General features: G+C 41.4%; 1 protein-coding gene across 5 annotated transcripts in view; it reads left to right on the top strand.

Moving 5' to 3' along the window:
* LOC135075329 (unconventional myosin IC) overlaps positions 1–13,006 on the top strand; it is a 79,427-nt gene extending 66,421 nt beyond the window's left edge. For 4 of the 5 annotated variants that reach the window (XM_063969744.1, XM_063969743.1, XM_063969742.1 and 1 more), the window contains 11 exons: positions 631–772; positions 1,334–1,451; positions 2,020–2,133; positions 2,525–2,766; positions 4,707–4,863; positions 5,902–6,014; positions 6,715–6,842; positions 7,944–8,162; positions 10,311–10,411; positions 10,794–10,896; positions 11,765–13,006. In XM_063969744.1, the coding sequence (XP_063825814.1) occupies positions 631–772; positions 1,334–1,451; positions 2,020–2,133; positions 2,525–2,766; positions 4,707–4,863; positions 5,902–6,014; positions 6,715–6,842; positions 7,944–8,162; positions 10,311–10,411; positions 10,794–10,896; positions 11,765–11,779 (1,452 nt within the window). In that variant the 3' untranslated portion in view covers positions 11,780–13,006. Of the gene's footprint in view, positions 1–630; positions 773–1,333; positions 1,452–2,019; positions 2,134–2,524; positions 2,767–4,706; positions 4,864–5,901; positions 6,015–6,714; positions 6,843–7,006; positions 7,146–7,943; positions 8,163–10,310; positions 10,412–10,793; positions 10,897–11,764 lie in introns of those variants that run through there. The other variant, XM_063969746.1, reaches the window with a different exon arrangement.
* The last annotated feature ends 7,002 nt before the right edge of the window (positions 13,007–20,008 follow it).

Below are 20,008 nucleotides of genomic sequence, written 5' to 3'. Positions count from 1 at the left end.
AATAATAAAATAAATCCTACTAACTCGATTGATGGTTTCATTTAATTTATTTAAACCAGGTTACCTATAATAATATTTTTTCGTTAATTTATGAAAATATAAAATTAGCCCGTAATCCTTAATCCTGATACATAAAGTTAATAGCCTATTAATTTAACACAGGTACGACTGTACTCAGTGTTGCACTATCAAATGCAATTGACGCGCCTCTATGCCAGGGTTTTTATGTTCCTGGTCAGGCTATACTTTCCAAGTGCAGTCTTTTCTCTATGATTGTGGTCAAATACCTGCCTTGTCTACACTAATATTATAAAGAGGAAAACTTTGTTTGTTTGTAATGAATAGGCTCAAAAACTACTGGACCGTTTTTAAAAATTCTTTCACCATTCGAAAGCTACATTATCCACGAGTAACATAGGCTAAATTTTATTTGGGAAAAAAATCGGGTTCCGTAAAATATGTAAAATATGTAGTCCACGCGCGCGAAGCCGCGGGTGGAAAGCTACTAATGCATAAAAAAAGTCTTAGTAATCACAATACATCTGCAATCAATGCACCTCTTCTGCCACCTAGACGAAGTAATTCCTTTTCTTTACTTCTCTAATTCGGATTTCCTATTGCCCCAACCAGGACGTGAACCTGAACTCCAAGAAGCGCCCAGACACGGCCATCACGCAGTTCAAGAACTCGCTCAACGAACTGATCAAGATCCTCAGCAGCAAGGAGCCGTCCTATATCCGCTGCATCAAGCCCAACGACAACAAGGCGCCCAGTGAGTGCAAATAGAATATTATCTATCTGATCTATCTAGATCTGACAATACTTTACTTAGGTAGGTACTTAGTTTATTTACTTGTTTACTTACTAATCCATACCTACTATAAATGCCGAAGTAACTCTGTCAGTTACCTTTTCACACTTGAACCCCAAGTGTGAAAAGGTAACTGACAGAGTAAACTTAAACGACTTAGATAAAATTTGCTAAATACAGATAATTTGACTCAGGAAAAAACATAAAACTGTTTTTATACATTGTTTTTATACCGGTTTTTGAAAAGGGGACACGCGGCTTTCTCAGCAGTTTACGCGGGCAAACAATAGTCGTTTGGTATTTATGGAAGTCCTTATGACCTGACGATTAAATTTTTTAACCACAATATAAAAGGTCTACATATGGAGCAAGATTCGTTCGAAATCCGCAGTTCCCGAAACACCCTGTAAGATAGTGGTAGACAAGAGAGCAAACCAATCTGAGCAGAATTTTATTGGCATTTTGTGATTATGAACCGCGCACTTCTGTCATCTCTATTTTTTAATGTTTGTTCCCCAACAGTGACCTTCGACGACAAGCTGGTGTCGCATCAAGTGAAATACCTTGGCCTGATGGAGAACCTGCGTGTCAGGAGAGCTGGTTTCGCGTACCGAAGGACTTATGATGCATTCTTGGAGAGGTAAGTACATCTCATCTGAATGGAAATTGATGATCTGACCAAAAATTGAGTCAAGCTTCACCCGGAATCCTCAACCATAGAGGAATTGCCGAAACACAACAATGTTGTTAGTCGTTTTTGTTATGGCCACAGACCCTAAGTCTGAGAGAGACGAGATGGTGATAGGTAAAGCCCGGTCTGTGAGCACGTATAATTTTGTCTAATGACCCCAAGCTACCCATCCTTATCGCTCGCGAGTAATTATATTGCTGTCGCGACTGTGCGACGGGCGCCCGCAGTGAGTGTGCGAGCGCGACAGCAACATAATTACGCGCGAGCGATAAGGATGGGTAGCTTGGGGTCATTGGACAAAATTCTACGTGCTCGCAGACCAGACTATAGCTAGCCTTAGAATAAGCCCTGCCACCAACTAAACCGACCATAAATTGCCCCCACGGGGGACCTCTGGGTCTGAGTCCAAAGTCTTACCACTAGAGCACTGAGACAGTTAAAATAAAACGTCGAAAATACCAAGATATTTTCTTTTCACCTCTCTTACCTGATATTTAACATATTTCTTTCTTTCTAGATACAAGTGCCTGAGCCCGGAAACGTGGCCCAACTGGCGGGGAATACCGAGGGACGGCGTGCAGAAGCTCGTGGAGACGCTCAAGTATGAAAGGGAGGAATACAGGATGGGCAAGTAAGTCGACACCTCGAATATAGGACCTTCTGACATTAATGTTGATATTCGTCATAGTTTTGATAGACTTGGACCAATAGCTACCAAAGTCTTGGACAAACCTTGGATAAATGTCACCCAACGTCCAATGTCCAACGTAAAATCTAGCTTTGGTATTTGTAAATCAGTTGACAGTAAGGCCTAAACCTGGCGCATTAACTTCTACCCAGTTTGTTCTGTAAAACAAAGCGACATGCTTTGTCCAAACTAGCTCCAAATGATTGCCCTAAAGCAGTGGAAATATTCAGGGATGTAAATATATCTTTTAAAACCTCTTCATTTTCAACTTTTTATCCACAAGGGAGGATTCTGTAAATGAAAAGAACAAACTAACCCTAATCTCCATTTCCAGCACCAAAATCTTCATCCGATTCCCGAAGACTCTCTTCGAAACGGAAGACGCTTACCAGATCAAGAAGAACGACATCGCCACCATCATTCAGAGCAGATGGCGCGGCTACTGGCAGAGGAAGCAATACCTCAAGATGAGAGCCGCTGCCATCGTCATACAGAAGTGGGTCAGAAGGTTCCTCGCGCAGAAGTTGAAAGAACGGAGAAAGAAGGCCGCTGACGTCATCAGGGCTTTCATCAAAGGTTAGTTACTCCACAGGAAATCTGACAGGAATAGAAGAAATAAATCATGAAGATATGGCAAGCTGCCATCGTCATACAGTTATGGGTCAGGAGGTTCCTCGCGCAGAGGTTGAAAGAATGGAGAAAGAAGGCCGCTGCTGACGTCATCAGGGCTTTCATCAAAGGTTAGTTATTCTACTGAAATTTTAACAGGAACAGATAATAACTTATGGCAGAAGAAATAATTCGTGAGGGTGAGGCATGCAGCTATCGTTATACAGAACTGGGTCAGAATTAGAAGGTTCTTAGTGCAAAAACTGAGAGAACGGAGAAAGAAGGCCGCTGACGTCATCAGGGCTTTCATCAAAGGTTAGTAATTGAGATGCTCCTCAAGAAGAGACTGGCAGAGGAAGCAATACCTCAAGATGAGGGCCGCAGCCATCGTCATACAGAAGTGGGTCAGGAGGTTCCTGGCGCAGAGGTTGAAGGAACGGAGAAAGAAGGCTGCTGACGTCATCAGGGCTTTCATCAAAGGTTAGTAGACACATCCTAATAAGGGACTGATGTAGGATACAGCATCGGAAGATGAGACAAGCAGCTATCGTCATACAGAAATGGGTCAGGAGGTTCCTCGCGCAGAGGTTGAAGGAACGGAGAAAGAAGGCCGCTGACGTCATCAGGGCTTTCATCAAAGGTTAGTTATTCTACTGAAATTTTAACAGGAACAGATAATAACTTATGGCAGAAGAAATAATTCATGAGGGTGAGGCATGCTGCATGCAGCTATCGTTATACAGAACTGGGTCAGAATTAGAAGGTTCATAGTGCAAAAACTGAGAGAACGGAGAAAGAAGGCCGCTGACGTCATCAGGGCTTTCATCAAAGGTTAGTAATTGAGATGCTCCTCAAGAAGAGACTGGCAGAGGAAGCAATACCTGAAGATGAGGGCAGCAGCCATCGTCATAGAGAAGTGGGTCAGGAGGTTCCTGGCGCAGAGGTTGAAGGAACGGAAAAAGAAGGCCGCTGACGTCATCAGGGCTTTCATCAAAGGTTAGTAGCTACATCGTTCGTTCGTTCGTTTCAGCCGAAAGACGTCCACTGCTGGACAAAGGCCTCCCCCAAGGATTTCCACAAAGACCAGTCCTGCGCCGCTCGCATCCAGGTACCTCCCGCGACCTTCACCAAATCGTCGGTCCACCTAGTGGGAGGCCTGCCCACGCTACGTCTTCCGGCTCGTGGTCGCCACTCAAGAACTTTCCTGCCCCAGCGGCCATCAGCTCTCCGAGCTATGTGCCCCGCCCACTGCCACTTGATTTTAGCGATTCTTCGGGCTATGTCAGTCACTCTGGTTCTCCTACGGATCTCCTCATTTCTGATTCGATCACGCAGGGAAACTCCGAGCATAGCACGCTCCATCGCTCTTTGGGTGACCTTGAGCCTTCTTATGAGGCCCATAGTAAGTAGCTACATCATAAGACACCTAATAAGGGACTGATGTAGGATACAGCGTCGGAAGATGAGACAAGCAGTCATCGTCATACAGAAGTGGGTCAGGAGGTTCCTCGCGCAGAGGTTGAAGAAACGGAGAAAGAAGGCCGCTGACGTCATCAGGGCTTTCATCAAAGGTTAGTAATTGAAATGCTCTTTATCAAGAGACTAGCAGAGGAAGCAGTACCTGAAGACTAAGAACATGGTCATTTTTGCACAGAAATGTGCAGTTGGAGAAGAAAGGTAGAAGCGTTAAGAAGATTGCTTATCAGGGTTCTCTTTGCAGTTGTGTGGGTGGATGTGGGAAACTAATCATATTACGATACGAATCAAAATTAGTTTATGAAGATGGTGCTGGTGTAGTCTTACATTGGTCTTACCTTATTGTACCTTGAAAGGTATTACCTATTCATAGGATCTAACCTCTTTGACTACATACATACTCTTTATCTAACTGTCGAATTTCTCACCAGGCTTCATCACCCGCAACGGACCCGAAACGCCCGAGAACCGTCGCTTCCTCGGCATCGCAAAGGTGCACTGGCTGAAGAGACTCTCCACGCAGCTGCCTCGCAAGATCCTGGACTTGTCCTGGCCGCAGTGCCCTGCCACCTGCCAGGAGGCTTCCAAGTACGTTCAGTTTACGTTTTCTTTTTGGGTGGTTTCGGATATTGCATTACAGAAAGAGTTATAGTGATTGAGCTGTGAGCTGAGCTGCGGACAAATGTCCAAGTGAACTTCAAAGTTTTTTTTTAATTTCAAAGTTAAGACAGTAACTCGCGGCTCCGTTTCATTGGGCCCCGGAGGAAACTGTCGGATTTTTAGCGGTGAGAGCCCCATATAATGTACTGGCCATTCACATCAGCCTCGGGGTATGTGCAAAGCATTTGTCTGCGTCATATTTGAGGTAGCCGGCTATCGCCGGCTTGACGCAGACGTCTAGCCATTCATCGAGTGATGACTGTATTATTCTACTAGTATATAGAATGGCGCTACTCATTTATTATTTGTCCTTTTCATTTAATTCAATCCTGTGTGTTGTGCATCGTCGTGGCTCCTATATTATTTGATACGCTTTTTTTACAAACTTAGCGTTATAGGTAACTTTCTGAGCTATTATTTTAGATCCGTCCAAACCGTTGGAAGATCATCTTTTCTAGTTAATGAAAGGACTCTCCCCTTTTATAAAAAATAAAGAATAGCCACTACCGAACACAGCAACTCGATTTCTTGTATGTGCCGTGTGGTCAACGAAGTGTCTACGTTTGCACAGCCTCTTAGGTCCACATGTAACGCGCGTTAACGCAGGTCCACGCGGAATTAAATTTATAAAGAGTTCACATGACAAGCGCTAACGCGCGTTGCGAGGAGCTCGTCAGTCTGTTTCGATAGAACTTAGAAAATGGACGTGGAAAAAGCTATTGCGATGGAAGCGCGCATCTGAACAGTCAACGGACGTTACATAGCTGTCAAAGCGCGCGTCAACGCGCGATCGCCTGCGTCTAGAGACTTTTTCTCTGAGCGCCGCGTCAACGCTCGCTGACGCGAGTTAACGCGCGCTCATGTTGTATGTAAATACTACGATGACAAGTCGCGCGATTTGAAAACTCGCGTTTAAATTTTGCCATCTGAACATAGCCTAATTATAAAGCTTGTGCGTTATCCCAGGGAGCTGCACCGGCTGCACCGAGCGCACCTGTCGCGCAAGTACCGGCTGGCGCTGTCGCCCGCCGACAAGAAGCAGTTCGAGCTCAAGGTGCTGGCCGAGAAGATGTTCAAGGGTAAGAATCATCATCATCACCATCAATTCAGCTATAGGACGTCCACTGCTGAACATTGGCCTCCCCCAATATGACTTAGTTTTCATGATGACCGGTTGGAAGCGGCCTGCATCCAGCGCCTTACTCATACCTTTATAAGGGTAAGAATCAAATGAAATAAAATCGTTTATTATGCTAGGCTCCCAAAGAGCACTTTTACACATCCCAACCCTACTACTCCTTCTGTTCTTCTCAAATCTTTCTGTTCCTGTATGAAATCTTTACTGGCTTCTAACTTCTTCTAGTGACAAAATTGATTACCAATAGCACACCGTTGATTTTTCGTCGGCCGATAGTTTAGTCGGGCAGTTGATCAGTATGGGCATGTATGGGAGTACGCACACTACGCCGATTCTAATTGGCCGATTCTTCATACAAATTAAAATCGGGCACAACTATCGGCCAACTAAAAATCAACGGTGTGCGCCTACTCTTAAGCACGTCAAGCTAAACACTGTGGGATCTTGTGTAGTTGTAAATACGGGCGATTTAGCAATAAAAATACAAATCTGATGATGTGCTGTCGTCCGTACCTAGGGTTGCCAGGTGTCCGGTGGTGTACCGGCCGCGGCGGCACATTTGGTTATGAGCATTTAGCACCAACTACCGCAAAATGAAATGTTTCACAAAACTGTTACTGACGCTACATTGTTTATCTCAGGCAAAAAGAACAACTATCCGGGCAGCGTTCGCGAGCGCTTCGTGGAGGATCGTCTGACGGGCGAGCACCAGGTGCTCCGCAACTCCTTCATGGCCTCACCCTCCTGGCCCTCCGGCGAGCAGCTCATTGTGAGTACATAACAATAACACCTAAGCCGGCAGCATAACAACTACCTGGGCAGCGTAAAAACTACCCGGGCAGCGTAACAACTGCCCGGGCAGTGTAACAATTACCCGGGTAGCGTAACAACTGCCCGGGCAGCGTAACAACTACCCGGGCAGCGTAACAACTACCCGGGCAGCGTACGCGAGCGCTTCGTAGAGGATCGACTGACGGGCGAGCACCAAGTGCTCCGCAACTCCTTCATGGCCTCGCCCGCCTGGCCCTCCGGCGAGCAGCTCATTGTAAGTACATAACAATAACACCTAAGCCGGCAGCATAACAACTACCCGGGCAGCGTAACAACTGCCCGGGTAGCGTAACAACTGCCCGGACAGCGTAACAACTGCCCGGACAGCGTAACAACTACCCGGGTAGCGTAACAACTACCCGGACGGGCAGCGTAACAACTACCCGGGCAGCGTACGCGAGCGCTTCGTGGAGGATCGTCTGACGGGCGAGCACCAGGTGCTCCGCAACTCCTTCATGGCCTCGCCCGCCTGGCCCTCCGGCGAGCAGCTCATTGTAAGTACACGTTCTAGCGCGAGGGACATTTTGCACAGCGCCATCTATGATTTTATTTGATGACTAAATTCTTCTGCTAGGAAGTGTGATAGATGTTAACCCGTTTAGGGCCGAGCTCACCAATGGGCGGTTAGAAATGTATCGTCACTTTTAGGAGTTCAGTAAACTCGTACGTATTATTAACCGTTTAGGGCCGAGCTCACCGATGGGCGGTTATAAATGTATCGTCACTTTTAGGAGTTCAGTAAACTCGTACGTATTATGAGTCTACTGATAGTAACTACTCTTCCCAGAAAATAATGTCCTTGGATATTTTACCACAACCTCAGCAGACCTGAGCAATCTAAATTTAGTTAAAAAACTGGTTGAACGATCATGATTTGCAACTAAGGAAACTGTTGAGGAAGAAAGTGTACTCGTTTTTTTCTTAACTAGACCAAAGTGGAGCAAAGACATGACTAAAACTAGGCTGATCTCAACATTGCATTAAATTTCGAGCATTTTCTTAATACTTGTGTGCCTTAATGTGATTTTACTACCCCCAGTACTCCTGTGAAGCCGTGAAATACGACCGCCGCGGCTACAAGCCTCGCGAGCGCGCGCTCCTTGCGTCCGACAAGGCACTATACGTGCTAGACGCTGCCGGCCGCAAGACATACAAGTTGAAGCACCGCCTGCCGCTCGACAAACTACGCGTTGTCGTCACCAATGAGACAGATAGCTTGCTGCTCATCAAGATCCCCCAGGAGTTGAAGAAGGACAAGGTAAGTTTAGCAAACAGTCCTTTAGCAGCCTGAGGACCCACAGGATCTCACAAGAGTTGAACGCAAGACATACACAAGCTACGCGTTATCGTCACCAATGAGACAGACAGCCTGCTGCTCATCAAGATACCCCAGGAGCTGAAGATGGACAAGGTAAGCTGACAGTCCCATAGGATTCTATAGGAGCAGGTACTCATCAAGATCTCGCAGAAGCTGAAGAAGAACAAGGTAAGGAAGGAGTCAGCTCTTTGCAACCGGTATCCATAATTATCAACATCCTCCTAGTGCTAGACCCATTAAGATCTCCCAGGAGCTCTAAATGGATAAGGTAACTTCAGTAGACAGTCCTTTGGCAACCTGATAAAGGACCCACAGGATCTTACAGAAGTTGGACGCAGCACATACAAGTTGAAGCACCGACTGCCGCTTGACAAGCTACAGGTTGTCGTCTCGTCACTAATGAGACTGACAGCTTGCTGCTCATCAAGATACCCCAGGAGCTGAAGAAGGACAAGGTAAAGAGACAGACCTTTTTAACAATAGCCTGGTAGCAGAAAGTGTTCCAGGTCCAGTAGCCTTACAAAAGACTCATAGGATCCCACAGGAACTGAAAAAGGATAAGCTGTTAGCCAGCAGACAGTCCCTTAGCAGCCTGATATTCTTCAAGATACCGCAGGAGCTGAAGAATAAAGTCACCAGGTAGTCCTCTTTGATAATTATTAGCAACCCGGTACACATCTAGCACCCTTTTAGCTTCCGACAAGGCACTATACGTGCTAGATGCTGCCGGCCGCAAGACATACAAGCTGAAGCACCGCCTGCCGCTTGACAAGCTACGCGTCGTCGTTACCAATGAGACAGATAGCCTGCTGCTCATCAAGATCCCCCAGGAGCTGAAGAAGGACAAGGTAAGCTTAGCAAACAGTCCTTTAGCAGCCTGATAAGGACCCACAGGATATCACAAGAGTTGAACGCAAGACATACACAAGCTACGCGTTGTCGTCACCAATGAGACAGACAGTCTGCTGCTCATCAAGATACCCCAGGAGCTGAAGAAAGACAAGGTAAGCTGACAGTCCCACAGGATCCCACAGGAGCTGGTAGGTATTCATCAAGAGTATGAGCTCAAAAAGGATAAGGTGAGCTCAATAGACAGTCCTTTAGCAACCTGATACGTACTCATCAAGATTCCTCCAGGAGCAAGAAGAAGGATAGGGTTGGCAGACAGTCCTTGTTGACAGTCTGGTACCTACTCATAAAGGTTCCCCAGGATCTGGGGACGCAACACATACAAGTTGAAGCACCGCCTGCCGCTCGACAAGCTACGCGTTGTCGTCACCAATGAGACTGACAGCCTGCTGCTCATCAAGATACCCCAGGAGTTGAAGAAGGACAAGGTAAGCTGACAGTATTTAAACAGCCTGATCATCAACATCCCCCAAGTGCTAGCCCATCAAGATCTCGCAGGAGCTCCAAGTGGATGAGGTAACTTCAAGAAGAAGAATCTTCAACTAGAAGAAGGACACAAGGTAAGCTGAAGGAAAAGGACTCACGGGATCCCATTAGGAGTTGGACCCAAGACATACATCAAGCTTAAGCACCGCCTGTCACTTGTATTCTTCTTTTCAACTGAAAAATGTCCACGGCTAGGCCTCCCAAAAGGATTTTGGCAAAGACCTGTGCTGCCCACTGCCCACAGATCTTAAATTCACCGCGTGGGAGGTCTTCCTTTACATGTCTTCCGATTTGTGGTCGCCTGCAAGTTTTCGGCAATCAGGCTGTTGAGGTAGAAAATTGATTCTGCTTCCTTCCTTTTGAGAGTCAACTGATCACAACTGACCAAACAATGCTGAAGTAGGTAGCTTCAAAGACTTTTTCACTAAAGCCTGGTCCGTGAGCACGTAGAATTTTGTCCAATGACCCCAAGCTACCCATCCTTATCGCTCGCGCGTAATTATGTTGCTGTCGCGCTCGCACACTCACTGCGGGCGCGGGTCGCACAGTCACGACAGCAATATAATTACGCGCGAGCGATAAGGATGGGTAGCTTGGGGTCACTGGACAAAACTCTACGTGCTCACGGACCAGGCTTTAGACTCCCTAGATTCCTTGGTTTCTTTGATTGATCCTAATGTTTGTCAATTCCAGGGTGACCTGATCATCTCCGTGACGCACCTGATCGAGGCGCTGACCATCGTCACCGACTACACCAAGAAGCCGGAGCTCATCGAGATCGTCGACACCAGGACGTAAGTGTTTTAGCCTTTTTTCTCGTCCAAGCTGGTGAACCAATTACGATGAATTAGGTCACATTTAAGATGAATTAGACCTTTTTTATGTTTAAATCAAAGTCATGGAATGCACTCCACGCATTCCCTTAACTATACACCTGGAAGACTTTTTTAAAGTAAGTAGTGAACGCAAGGTATTGCATGGAGAAATCAGGACAGGGCTTCTAAAGTGGAAGCCACATGAATTCGGTATATTCTTTTTTACTTACCTATTCTACCTAAGAAAAAGTGTTGATACTTTGAACACACTTTGGATTCTTTCTCGTAGCTTCTCTCTGAGCAGGATACTTAGGCGTTTTAAACGGAAATAAAATTTAAAAAGATATAATTTTGCTTGCAGCATTGCGCACAACCTGGTGAACGGCAAGCAGGGCGGCACCATCGAGGTGACCAACGGCCCGCAGCCCACCATCCACCGCGCCAAGAGCGGCAACCTGCTCGTGGTATGTACCGCCAATAAACATGTTGACACCACCAGTCAATTGACGTACTTTTTAAAACTGTCAAAACGAAACTCTCCCATAGATTTTGTATGGCACTACAAGCAAGTGATGTCACTATTTTGTTAACCCAATTAAACTACTTTTTACAATTACAATGCGACCAAAAATCGTAATTTACAGTTAATTTAAAATTAATTAAGTTTTTAAGACCAGAATGAAGGGTATTTTTTAAAAAGTTGTGGTTTCGAATTATTGGGGTATGGTGTCAAACTGTCGATATTGTTGTTATCAACTAAAGTAGTCAACAACAGCACATTTTTGTTGCAAAATAGCACCTAAGTAAGTAAATTACTACAGCGGAATACATTTGATCATCTGGGTCATGTCGCCTATGCGCCATTTAGGTGTCAACCTAGGTTCAAGGGTGATCACATGACACTAAAATTGGATTGACATCCATAGGAGGTCAAAGTGTCGCCTATGGATGCCCAGATGATTTCACCCAGGTGATCTAAGTGGAATAGACCCTTTTGTGTCTATCCCCACTAAGATACTACGCACGTGCAATAGTAAACTGCATCAACTCTAAAAATCAGTTTTTCGAGTATCATCGACAAATCGTTTTGTCGTAAATGTATTTTTTTAGTTAATGCAGTGTTTTATTCTAAGGTTGAATTGCACCATCTTACTTTAACTTTAATAAATGTCTGTCAAAAGTGTGTCAACCTCCATAAAAAAACACCGGTTACGGTTAAAGTTAGATGGTACAATTCAGCCTAAGCATGCAAGCTATTTTTCCGTTTTACTGGCATGTGTACCGCCTTAACGCTTAGGTTCTTATTCAAGTTTCGTTTCTTCCATCTTTCAGGTTGCTACCCCTTGATCAACCAGTGTTGAAGACCCGAGCGATCCAGAACAACGCAGCATTTCCCTAACACGTCTAAATTATTTCGATAGCTAGTACTTACTACTATTCTACTACTGCCTTATTCCATCTACTTTATTTATTTCGGAGAGAAGTGTTCATAGTCGACTAGAATTAATAAGAATCAATCATAACTTTGGCTCAAATTATCTTAAATAACATTAATTTGAACCAAAGTTATATAAACTTTTTTATATGTATTGTTTTTCTATAATTAAGTAATTCAATCAAATTATGTATTCATTATTGCAATTTCCATAATTTTATTTTTATTTTTGTAATGAAATGTGATAAATTTTATTGAGATTTACGTACAAAGTACTTAGTATTTTATGTATGCCATAAAGTTTTAGTTATTGTTACATACTTAATATGAAATGTGTCAAGCAATGTTCCAAAGAAAATAATGTAATACCTAAATACAACTTAGTTCAATTATTTATTGAAGTCTTGTCGTGGTTTGATAGTTGAAAATTTTATATCACCACTTACCTACAACGAAATCGTGCGGCGTTATACATTATTGGCATATTTCATTTGCTTTGTAATTTAAGCTGAATCAAAGGTGCCTAAAGTTATGTGTAGAAAATTAGCGTAACCTGGCAGTCACGTAGTACATTTCCTAGTTTTCACGTTTTACTAGGAAAACAGTACCTTCCAACGTTAAAATAAATATTTGAGGTCAGCGGTCACTACGAATGGCGCAGGAGTAGTGGCGGAAATGACGTTCATTAAAAAGATGGCGCCACCTACAAGACATTTTCTAATAAATGGTCCAACTGAATAAAATTAATTTTACAAAATCCGGCTACTCAAAATTTATTTTGTGCGTTGCTCGTGGTCCTACTGCTTAGTTCCACTGGCAGTATTATGGGGAATTTAGTTTTTTGATGATTCTACTACCATGGAAAAATAATATTACCCATAATACCTACTATTGGCAGGACTGCCAACTGTAAATGATTTTCCGTAAGGCTAAGCAGTTGAACCACAGGCAATGCATTACATTAAAATGTAAATAAAGGAAAAATAGTTCATAATAAAACGATGGTGACCGCTGATTCTCGCCGATACGTGCCAGAATATTGTCGATTGGCCATAAGTAACATGTGCAGGCTGTTAGTGCCTTATTTTTAAGACCGTTCCTGTAGTCATTTTATTAAATATAAACTTATTTTGATAAAAGATTCTTTTATTAACATTAACAATGCGATTGTTTGATTACATTATTGTATCCAGAACCTATAGTTTTACTATTGTGTATTAATTGTGAGCAGAAAACGGGAGTGTGTATAGGTAGGTATGTATAAGTAAAAGAGAGCAAGTATAATTCATTGTAGTTTAATTATTTTAAAAAATTTAGGTACATTTTTACATTTTATTTGTGATAACAATCCAGAGTTACAGAAACAGACAATCATCCGTCTTCGACAATTTCAGTCTTTAAACAATAGATCTATCTCGCGCAAACAAACTAACAGCAGAGTAAATACAAATGAGTAGGTCATCTTCATAGAAACGCCCGAGCGCGGTTTGTATGTGAGCGCGCCAATACGTATGCGGCGCGCACGCACACACTGACATAATTTAGCGTTGATTAGCGGGGAGTTGCCCCGAATTTTGTCAGTGTGTGCGTGCGCGCCGCATACGTATAGGCGCGCGCTCACATACAAACCGCGCTCGGTGCGTTTCTATGAAGATGACCTACTCATTTGTATTTACTCTGCTAACAGTCACACGGCCTAACACTGCGTTGTGCATATCTTCGGAACATCGTGCTGTGTTCAACAACATAACACGAATAATACTTAAAACCAAATAAACTCAACCGCCCATCAAAAGCTTAAATTGCTAAATGCAAAGTAATTCACCACTAAGAAAATTATTCACGATAGGATTCAATATCAAGTGTCACTTTAATTGGCGATAAACAAAATATTCCTATGAAATTCTGATATATTTGGACTCGAAGCCCTTGGTTATATTAAAATATATATTTTTATATGTTTCGTATATTATAGTTACTACATTGATTTTATATTGAAACTACTTTGTATTGCAACATAATTGTATGTACAATCTAAGGCATGTATTGCGATGCGAGTCAATTGATCGCATAATTTAGCTATGTAGGTATTCGTATATGACATCCACGCACCCAAATAACTATAGGCACTTGGTATAGAACAACATTATTTTCAATATTTACATTACACCATTTACAGGATAAACATGCACCTAAGAAGAAATGCGTAGGTATACATCGGACAGCGCAATTGACTAAAATACTACATAAATATGTTTGGGCTAAAGTCCTTAGTAAAATGCAGCTATTAAATAAAAATAACCTTATAAAACTAGTTATTTGGTCCGAGATAACACACTCCGTCTAGGTGCATTTCGGAAGCAATCTTCGACACTTACACAACATTATTTGGCAATTTACAAGTACATTTTAGTGATATTTAACGTTTTTGAACACATTGATTTGTAAATCATATCCTTCATGTATAAACACATGTTGCGAGCATCTTTTACAACAATTATATAACATTTATGAGCCAGGAAAACACACTGATTGTCCCCAAACTCCGGATTATTGCTTGCGCTCTTGGCGCTTCACTAATATCATACATGACTTATGCCCGTTTTCACTATCAATCCCTAATTTTTAAGTGGCCCCTTTGAAAACAAAATTCCTGTCGTGTTGCCATAGGGGTCACTTAAAAATTAAGGATTGATGGTGAAAACAGGTATTAGGTCTTTCAGCTAGGTCTCAAATTCCATCGCCCACACTACAAAACAAACATTGTAGGAAGCAAACACTGTAAAATTAGACATTTTTGGTGTATAATACTGTACAAATCCTGTGTGACAATGCTCAAAGTAAAAAATTCGACATTTAATGGAACATTCTGTGATTATAAAAATATCAGATGTGAGATGTCTAAAACATTAAATTCTGTTTTCTGTTGCTTCCTATAATGTTTAAAATAAAAAAAACTTCTGTCTTGAACAGACATACGCACCTCTAATATATACAAATATTTCATCGCAATACAAGTTCATGGAAGATTTGGTACATATGGAATAAAGGATACGAATATGAAAACGAAACAAACACCTCGAAGAAACTAAAACATATACACGTTCGTTATAAAATAATAATGCGTTGCATTAACTTATTACAGCCTACACTTAAACATTTGTGAAACAATTAACATGATGTTATATTACTTATAATTAAAAACAACGGTCGTTACAGCACTCAACAGACTCATACATATACATACAGATCACATAAATAAATGCCAACTAGTGGGGCTCCGATCCACCTTTGAATTTAAAACTACTGTATTTACATAGCGGCCGCGTCGCGTTCCTTGCGTAAATTAGACTAGCTTACTATAATATTGGAGCAGAAATAATGATATCGTGTCAACAAAATATAATAAGGGGCAAGGAATACGCGCGACCGCATTTTAATTATAACCCTTACAATAAACATTTGGATATTGGAAAAATAGCTGAGTTTGCGGGACTTTCGTGGGCTGGCGGTCCTTGTACTAAACTCTGGTCGCGGAGCACGTAGAATTTTGTCCAATGACCCCAAGCTACCAATCCTTATCGCTCGCGCGTAATTGTATTGCTGTTGCGCTCGCACACTCACTGCTACCACAGAATAATAATAAGTACTACGTACAGAAGTTTTACTTCGCGAAGGTATTTAAAAAAATGTATGCTCAATGTCATTAACAATATGGTGTAATTTAGCTTGTCTCAAGAGTCAAGCAAGTTTGTCAGAAGTTTTGTTGACAAACGTCAGTGATCGGTACTGCGCCGAAGCTAATAGGGCTGACTTCGGTAAAATGATGTGACGTGAGGTGCCAATCTGCAGAAAATGGCGGAGGAAATACATGATTTAGCATGAATTATCATGAATAATATTAACTACTTATTTACCTCTCAGTGTCTTCAGGCAACTTAAAAAAGTACATTCTGTGTTTTTATTATTATTTAGGCAGTTAAATACTGCACAGTATTTAGTACACCATTTTCTTTATTTTTTTCCATCATACCTACACAAGAATACGCGTACGTGAGTCAATGTTCGCTCGTATGTGAGGCCTTGTCGAATAGTACTCTTGTAGGGGGCAATCGTGCGTGTTTTGTTTTCGATGTAAACTCGCGGAGATGAACAGGCCTGCTGCTACCGCCCCTCGCACAGTCGCGACAGCAATATAATTACGCGCGAGCGATAAGGATAGGTAGCTTGGGGTCATTGGACAAAATTCTACGTGCTCATGGACCAGACTATAGACAATGCAACATTCGTTGTAGATATCGATAAGTCGCACACATCTACAGCTGTAGTACTTTGGGACATAGCGATTACGAATGTTTACACTGTCTACAGGCAATACAATGGAGCAAGGGACGTTTTAACTATTCATACAGGGCTATTTGAACTCAAAACTATTCTTAGAAAAATAAAATCACGACCACAAAAAATAACAAAATTACAAGAGTGATTTGTAACTCCCAAATGCCAAATAGAACAAGATATTGCACTAAAATGATATTAATGAATTCAAAATAGCCCTGTACAAATTCAGGTTAGCAGTCGCGTCGTACTCATTTATTCCCAAATGCCAAAGGTATATTGACATTGCCACGTGACGCTTGCTGGGCGTGGCCTACAAGTGACATTGAAACAATGTGGGCGGGGCTATCCACTGTCTCATACAAATACGCCCCACGTAAGCCCCGTGGCTACGTAAATATACCAACTAAGTGCAATTATTCGTAACTTCCCGAAATACGCCGCCATTTTGTACTTATTGCATTTGTGGTGAAATTATTTCAAACTAGAATAAACTGGAAACATAGGATACTGTTCTATGAACTTGAAAGCTATCTTACAATACGCGAAGAGAGACTAAATGTATTATTGCGTTTCATAAAATACCCTGTACATTTGTCTAACTTTATAAATGAGTTAATAATTAATAATAATTCGGTTAATATAATCCGTAATATACAAGGCTATACATACAGTGCTTATTATGTATATGTATAAGTTAGTAAGTTAACTGAACTAATGACAAGTCTTTTGACATCGGCAATGTGCAGAATAGGAGGGTTAGAGTTTGCAAAAATGGCAACAATTCTGAAATTACAGCCACCACTAGGTATAAAACTTCTTTTATTTCTTGTATTTATTCATAATTTTACTTAAGATTTGTCATGAAGTTTCCTAAACCTCCCAAATCAAAATATCAAGATATGCTCTGAGGAAGGAGGAGACGGTAGGAATTTGTTTCAAAAATAGAAAGTTCATATCATGGGTTTCAAGCCAAAGACGGTTACAAAAATGTAAGTATTGCTTTATTTCATTAATATCACTTGTGATGTGTCTACAATATTTACATTTTTGTATAGCTTCTCGTTGGCTTATTCCCACGATATAAATTTAATTGCCAAATTCGTTTCAGTGGCTCAAATTTCAAAATAGTAAGGGAAGGTATTTTTAATATGTATTCCAGTTTGTTCTATCACAAGTTGATTGAAAACAATCAAAATGTTTAGGCCATTATTACGTGATCACTCGCTTCCAGATGGGACTTGATAAATAAAACCCAGAGATAAAATATAAACTTAATTGTTCTTATTGCGAATAATTACACTAGACATATTTACAGTTTCAGAAGACGCGTATTATACAATTTAGAGAGGGGTCACGAGCGCGTTCTTATTTCTATAGTTGCGTTATAAAATACAGGGTGACGTTTCATTGAACATTCGATTTTGACACATGAGCGCCCTCTACACTCAGTCAAGTTGTAGATGTTACGCGATTTGAATTCTCAATTCAAAGACTTGAAAGATAAATTCGTATGTCACCCTGTATGAACACTAGAAGAACGCGCACACGCATACAATATGTAAAAATCCTGTCTGATACAAAAGGTGCTGATTCTTGTGGTACATTTTGTATCGGCTTTGTCGGACCAGCATTAATTATTAAAATACAAATTAATTAGTATGGAGAAGTGTATTTTCTGAACTTTCGATGTTAGTCCCATACAAAAAGTCAGCCAAGGTTTATAGTATTGTATAGCGCGACCCCTCTGTATGCATCGGCCCGCTGGTAACTAGCTATGCTCAAAACTTTGGTTATCATAATTTTGGTACGCGCCATGCAAGCCACCTCTCTCGACCAGTCACTGGCCCCATACAAATTCAAGAAGCCCGTCGTTCGAATAGGTGAATGACATTCGTAGTGCTCGAAAAGAAACAGTTACTTACATAAATATGAAATGATATTATTTTTATCTACCTTCAGTTCGTTTAAATTTTGTTGCCGTTTCGTTTGTCTTATTGTCAAAATCATGACGCATATTTTACGCGAATAATAAATATTGGGCTGGAAACCAAAGACAAACAAGCATCTCATGTCTTTAGAAATGCTAATTTTATGAGTTATCTATGTCACAAACGTATAAATTCTTATTGTCATATTTTGCAAAAACCATAAATTGAGTTTTAGCACAATTAGCGAGTATTTTAAGAACATAGGAACTGTGTGAAGAATATCTAAATTATCTATGAGTGTACAATTAACTTATTATTCGTAAAAATCGATGACTATATGGACGTACGATGATTTCATTTTGTCATACTTAGGTATAAATACATGTTAATGTTAATAACAAAAAGCAGTACTGGTACAACTATAGATAGTTGTAATTTGATTTGACTAAATATTGGTAAAGCCCGGTCTGTGAGCACGTAGAATTTTGTCCAATGACCCCTAGCTACCCATCCTTATCGCTCGTGCGTAATTATATTGCTGTCGCGACTGTGCGACTGGCACCCGCAGTGAGTGTGCGAGCGCGATAGCAACATAATTACGCGCGAGCGATAAGGATGGGTAGCTTGGGGTCATTGGACAAAATTCTACGTGCTCGCAGACCAGACTATACACAAATAGTTCGTGATACCCAAATTGGTCAAAAAGTTTATTCCAATTGTAACAGACTTGTTGGCAACGTTTTGGCTACTTTGTCACCATTTGGCGCTGACTGTACACCTTATTAGTGTCTATTGTAACTATTTCATCTTTTTATGCTACGAAGTATGAATGTCTCACCTGCTCGATCGACGGCGCTCTCTACAATAAATTACACTAGATCACATAGTCAATTGGTCTAACACTCAAGCACCGTTTGGAAAAGTCTTTTTCACTAGCTTATTTCAAGCCGAGGCGTCCATTATCACTCACACAATATGTATGGAATACATATACAGGGTGTCCCGTAATGTAACGTCAAGCCGGAACTGGGTGTTGAGGCAAGTTGTGCTGGTTATCAGAAAAATATAAAAAAAAATCTATGTGGCATATTTTAAAAATAATAGGCATTTAAAAAAAATCAAAAAATTCTACTCCAGGTGACGGTCCTTTTACTCGTGTTGCCACAAATCTTCACTTTTTCCAAATTTTTTTTTTGTTATGTAACCCTGAATAATGCTTCTCTAAATTGTTATCAAAATTACAAAACCAGCTGCTCCAACTTGGATGAAAAAAATACATTATTCCCAAAAAAAATATCAAAATAAAAATTTTACCTAGTTTAAACTGACTGTACTGAAAAAAAATTGTACTACGCGAGTGTGGCAAGTGACGTCATAATTTGGCGCATTTAGTAAGGATTCCAAAATGGTATAACACTTTGTAAAATCTTGCTGTAATTGTCGACAATTTTTGTTTATTGGAAATAATCCCGTTTTTAACTTTATCTACCTTGGTTAAAAATATTATTCTAATGTGCCCAAAATGCAAGTTTCTGGCTTAAGTGAGGTGGAGAAGACATTTTAAAAGGTATGAGCGGGACGGAGAGGGCCATCTTACCAAGCAGGGATGTTATGGATATCCGTAACCGTAACCGAAACTATCGGATATCCAAAATAAAAAAAATGTCCATAACCGTAACCGAAACTGATTCAAAAGTTACGGATAGTTTCGGATAAAGGCCAAACTGCAAAACTCTATGAAATCTGCAGTATACACGCCGCAGCTGCAATGCCGCGCTGCCGATTTCATAGTTTTGCAGTTTGCGGTTGCAGTTTGCGGTCTGCGACCCGTCTTGGAATTGTACCTTAAATCTTAATATTTGTTACCAACTT

This window comes from Ostrinia nubilalis, chromosome 10 (genome assembly GCF_963855985.1).
Source record: "Ostrinia nubilalis chromosome 10, ilOstNubi1.1, whole genome shotgun sequence".
NCBI lineage: Eukaryota > Metazoa > Arthropoda > Insecta > Lepidoptera > Crambidae > Ostrinia > Ostrinia nubilalis.
The sequence above is the reverse complement of the archived record's forward strand: the minus strand, read 5'-3'. Positions and strand labels throughout refer to the sequence as shown.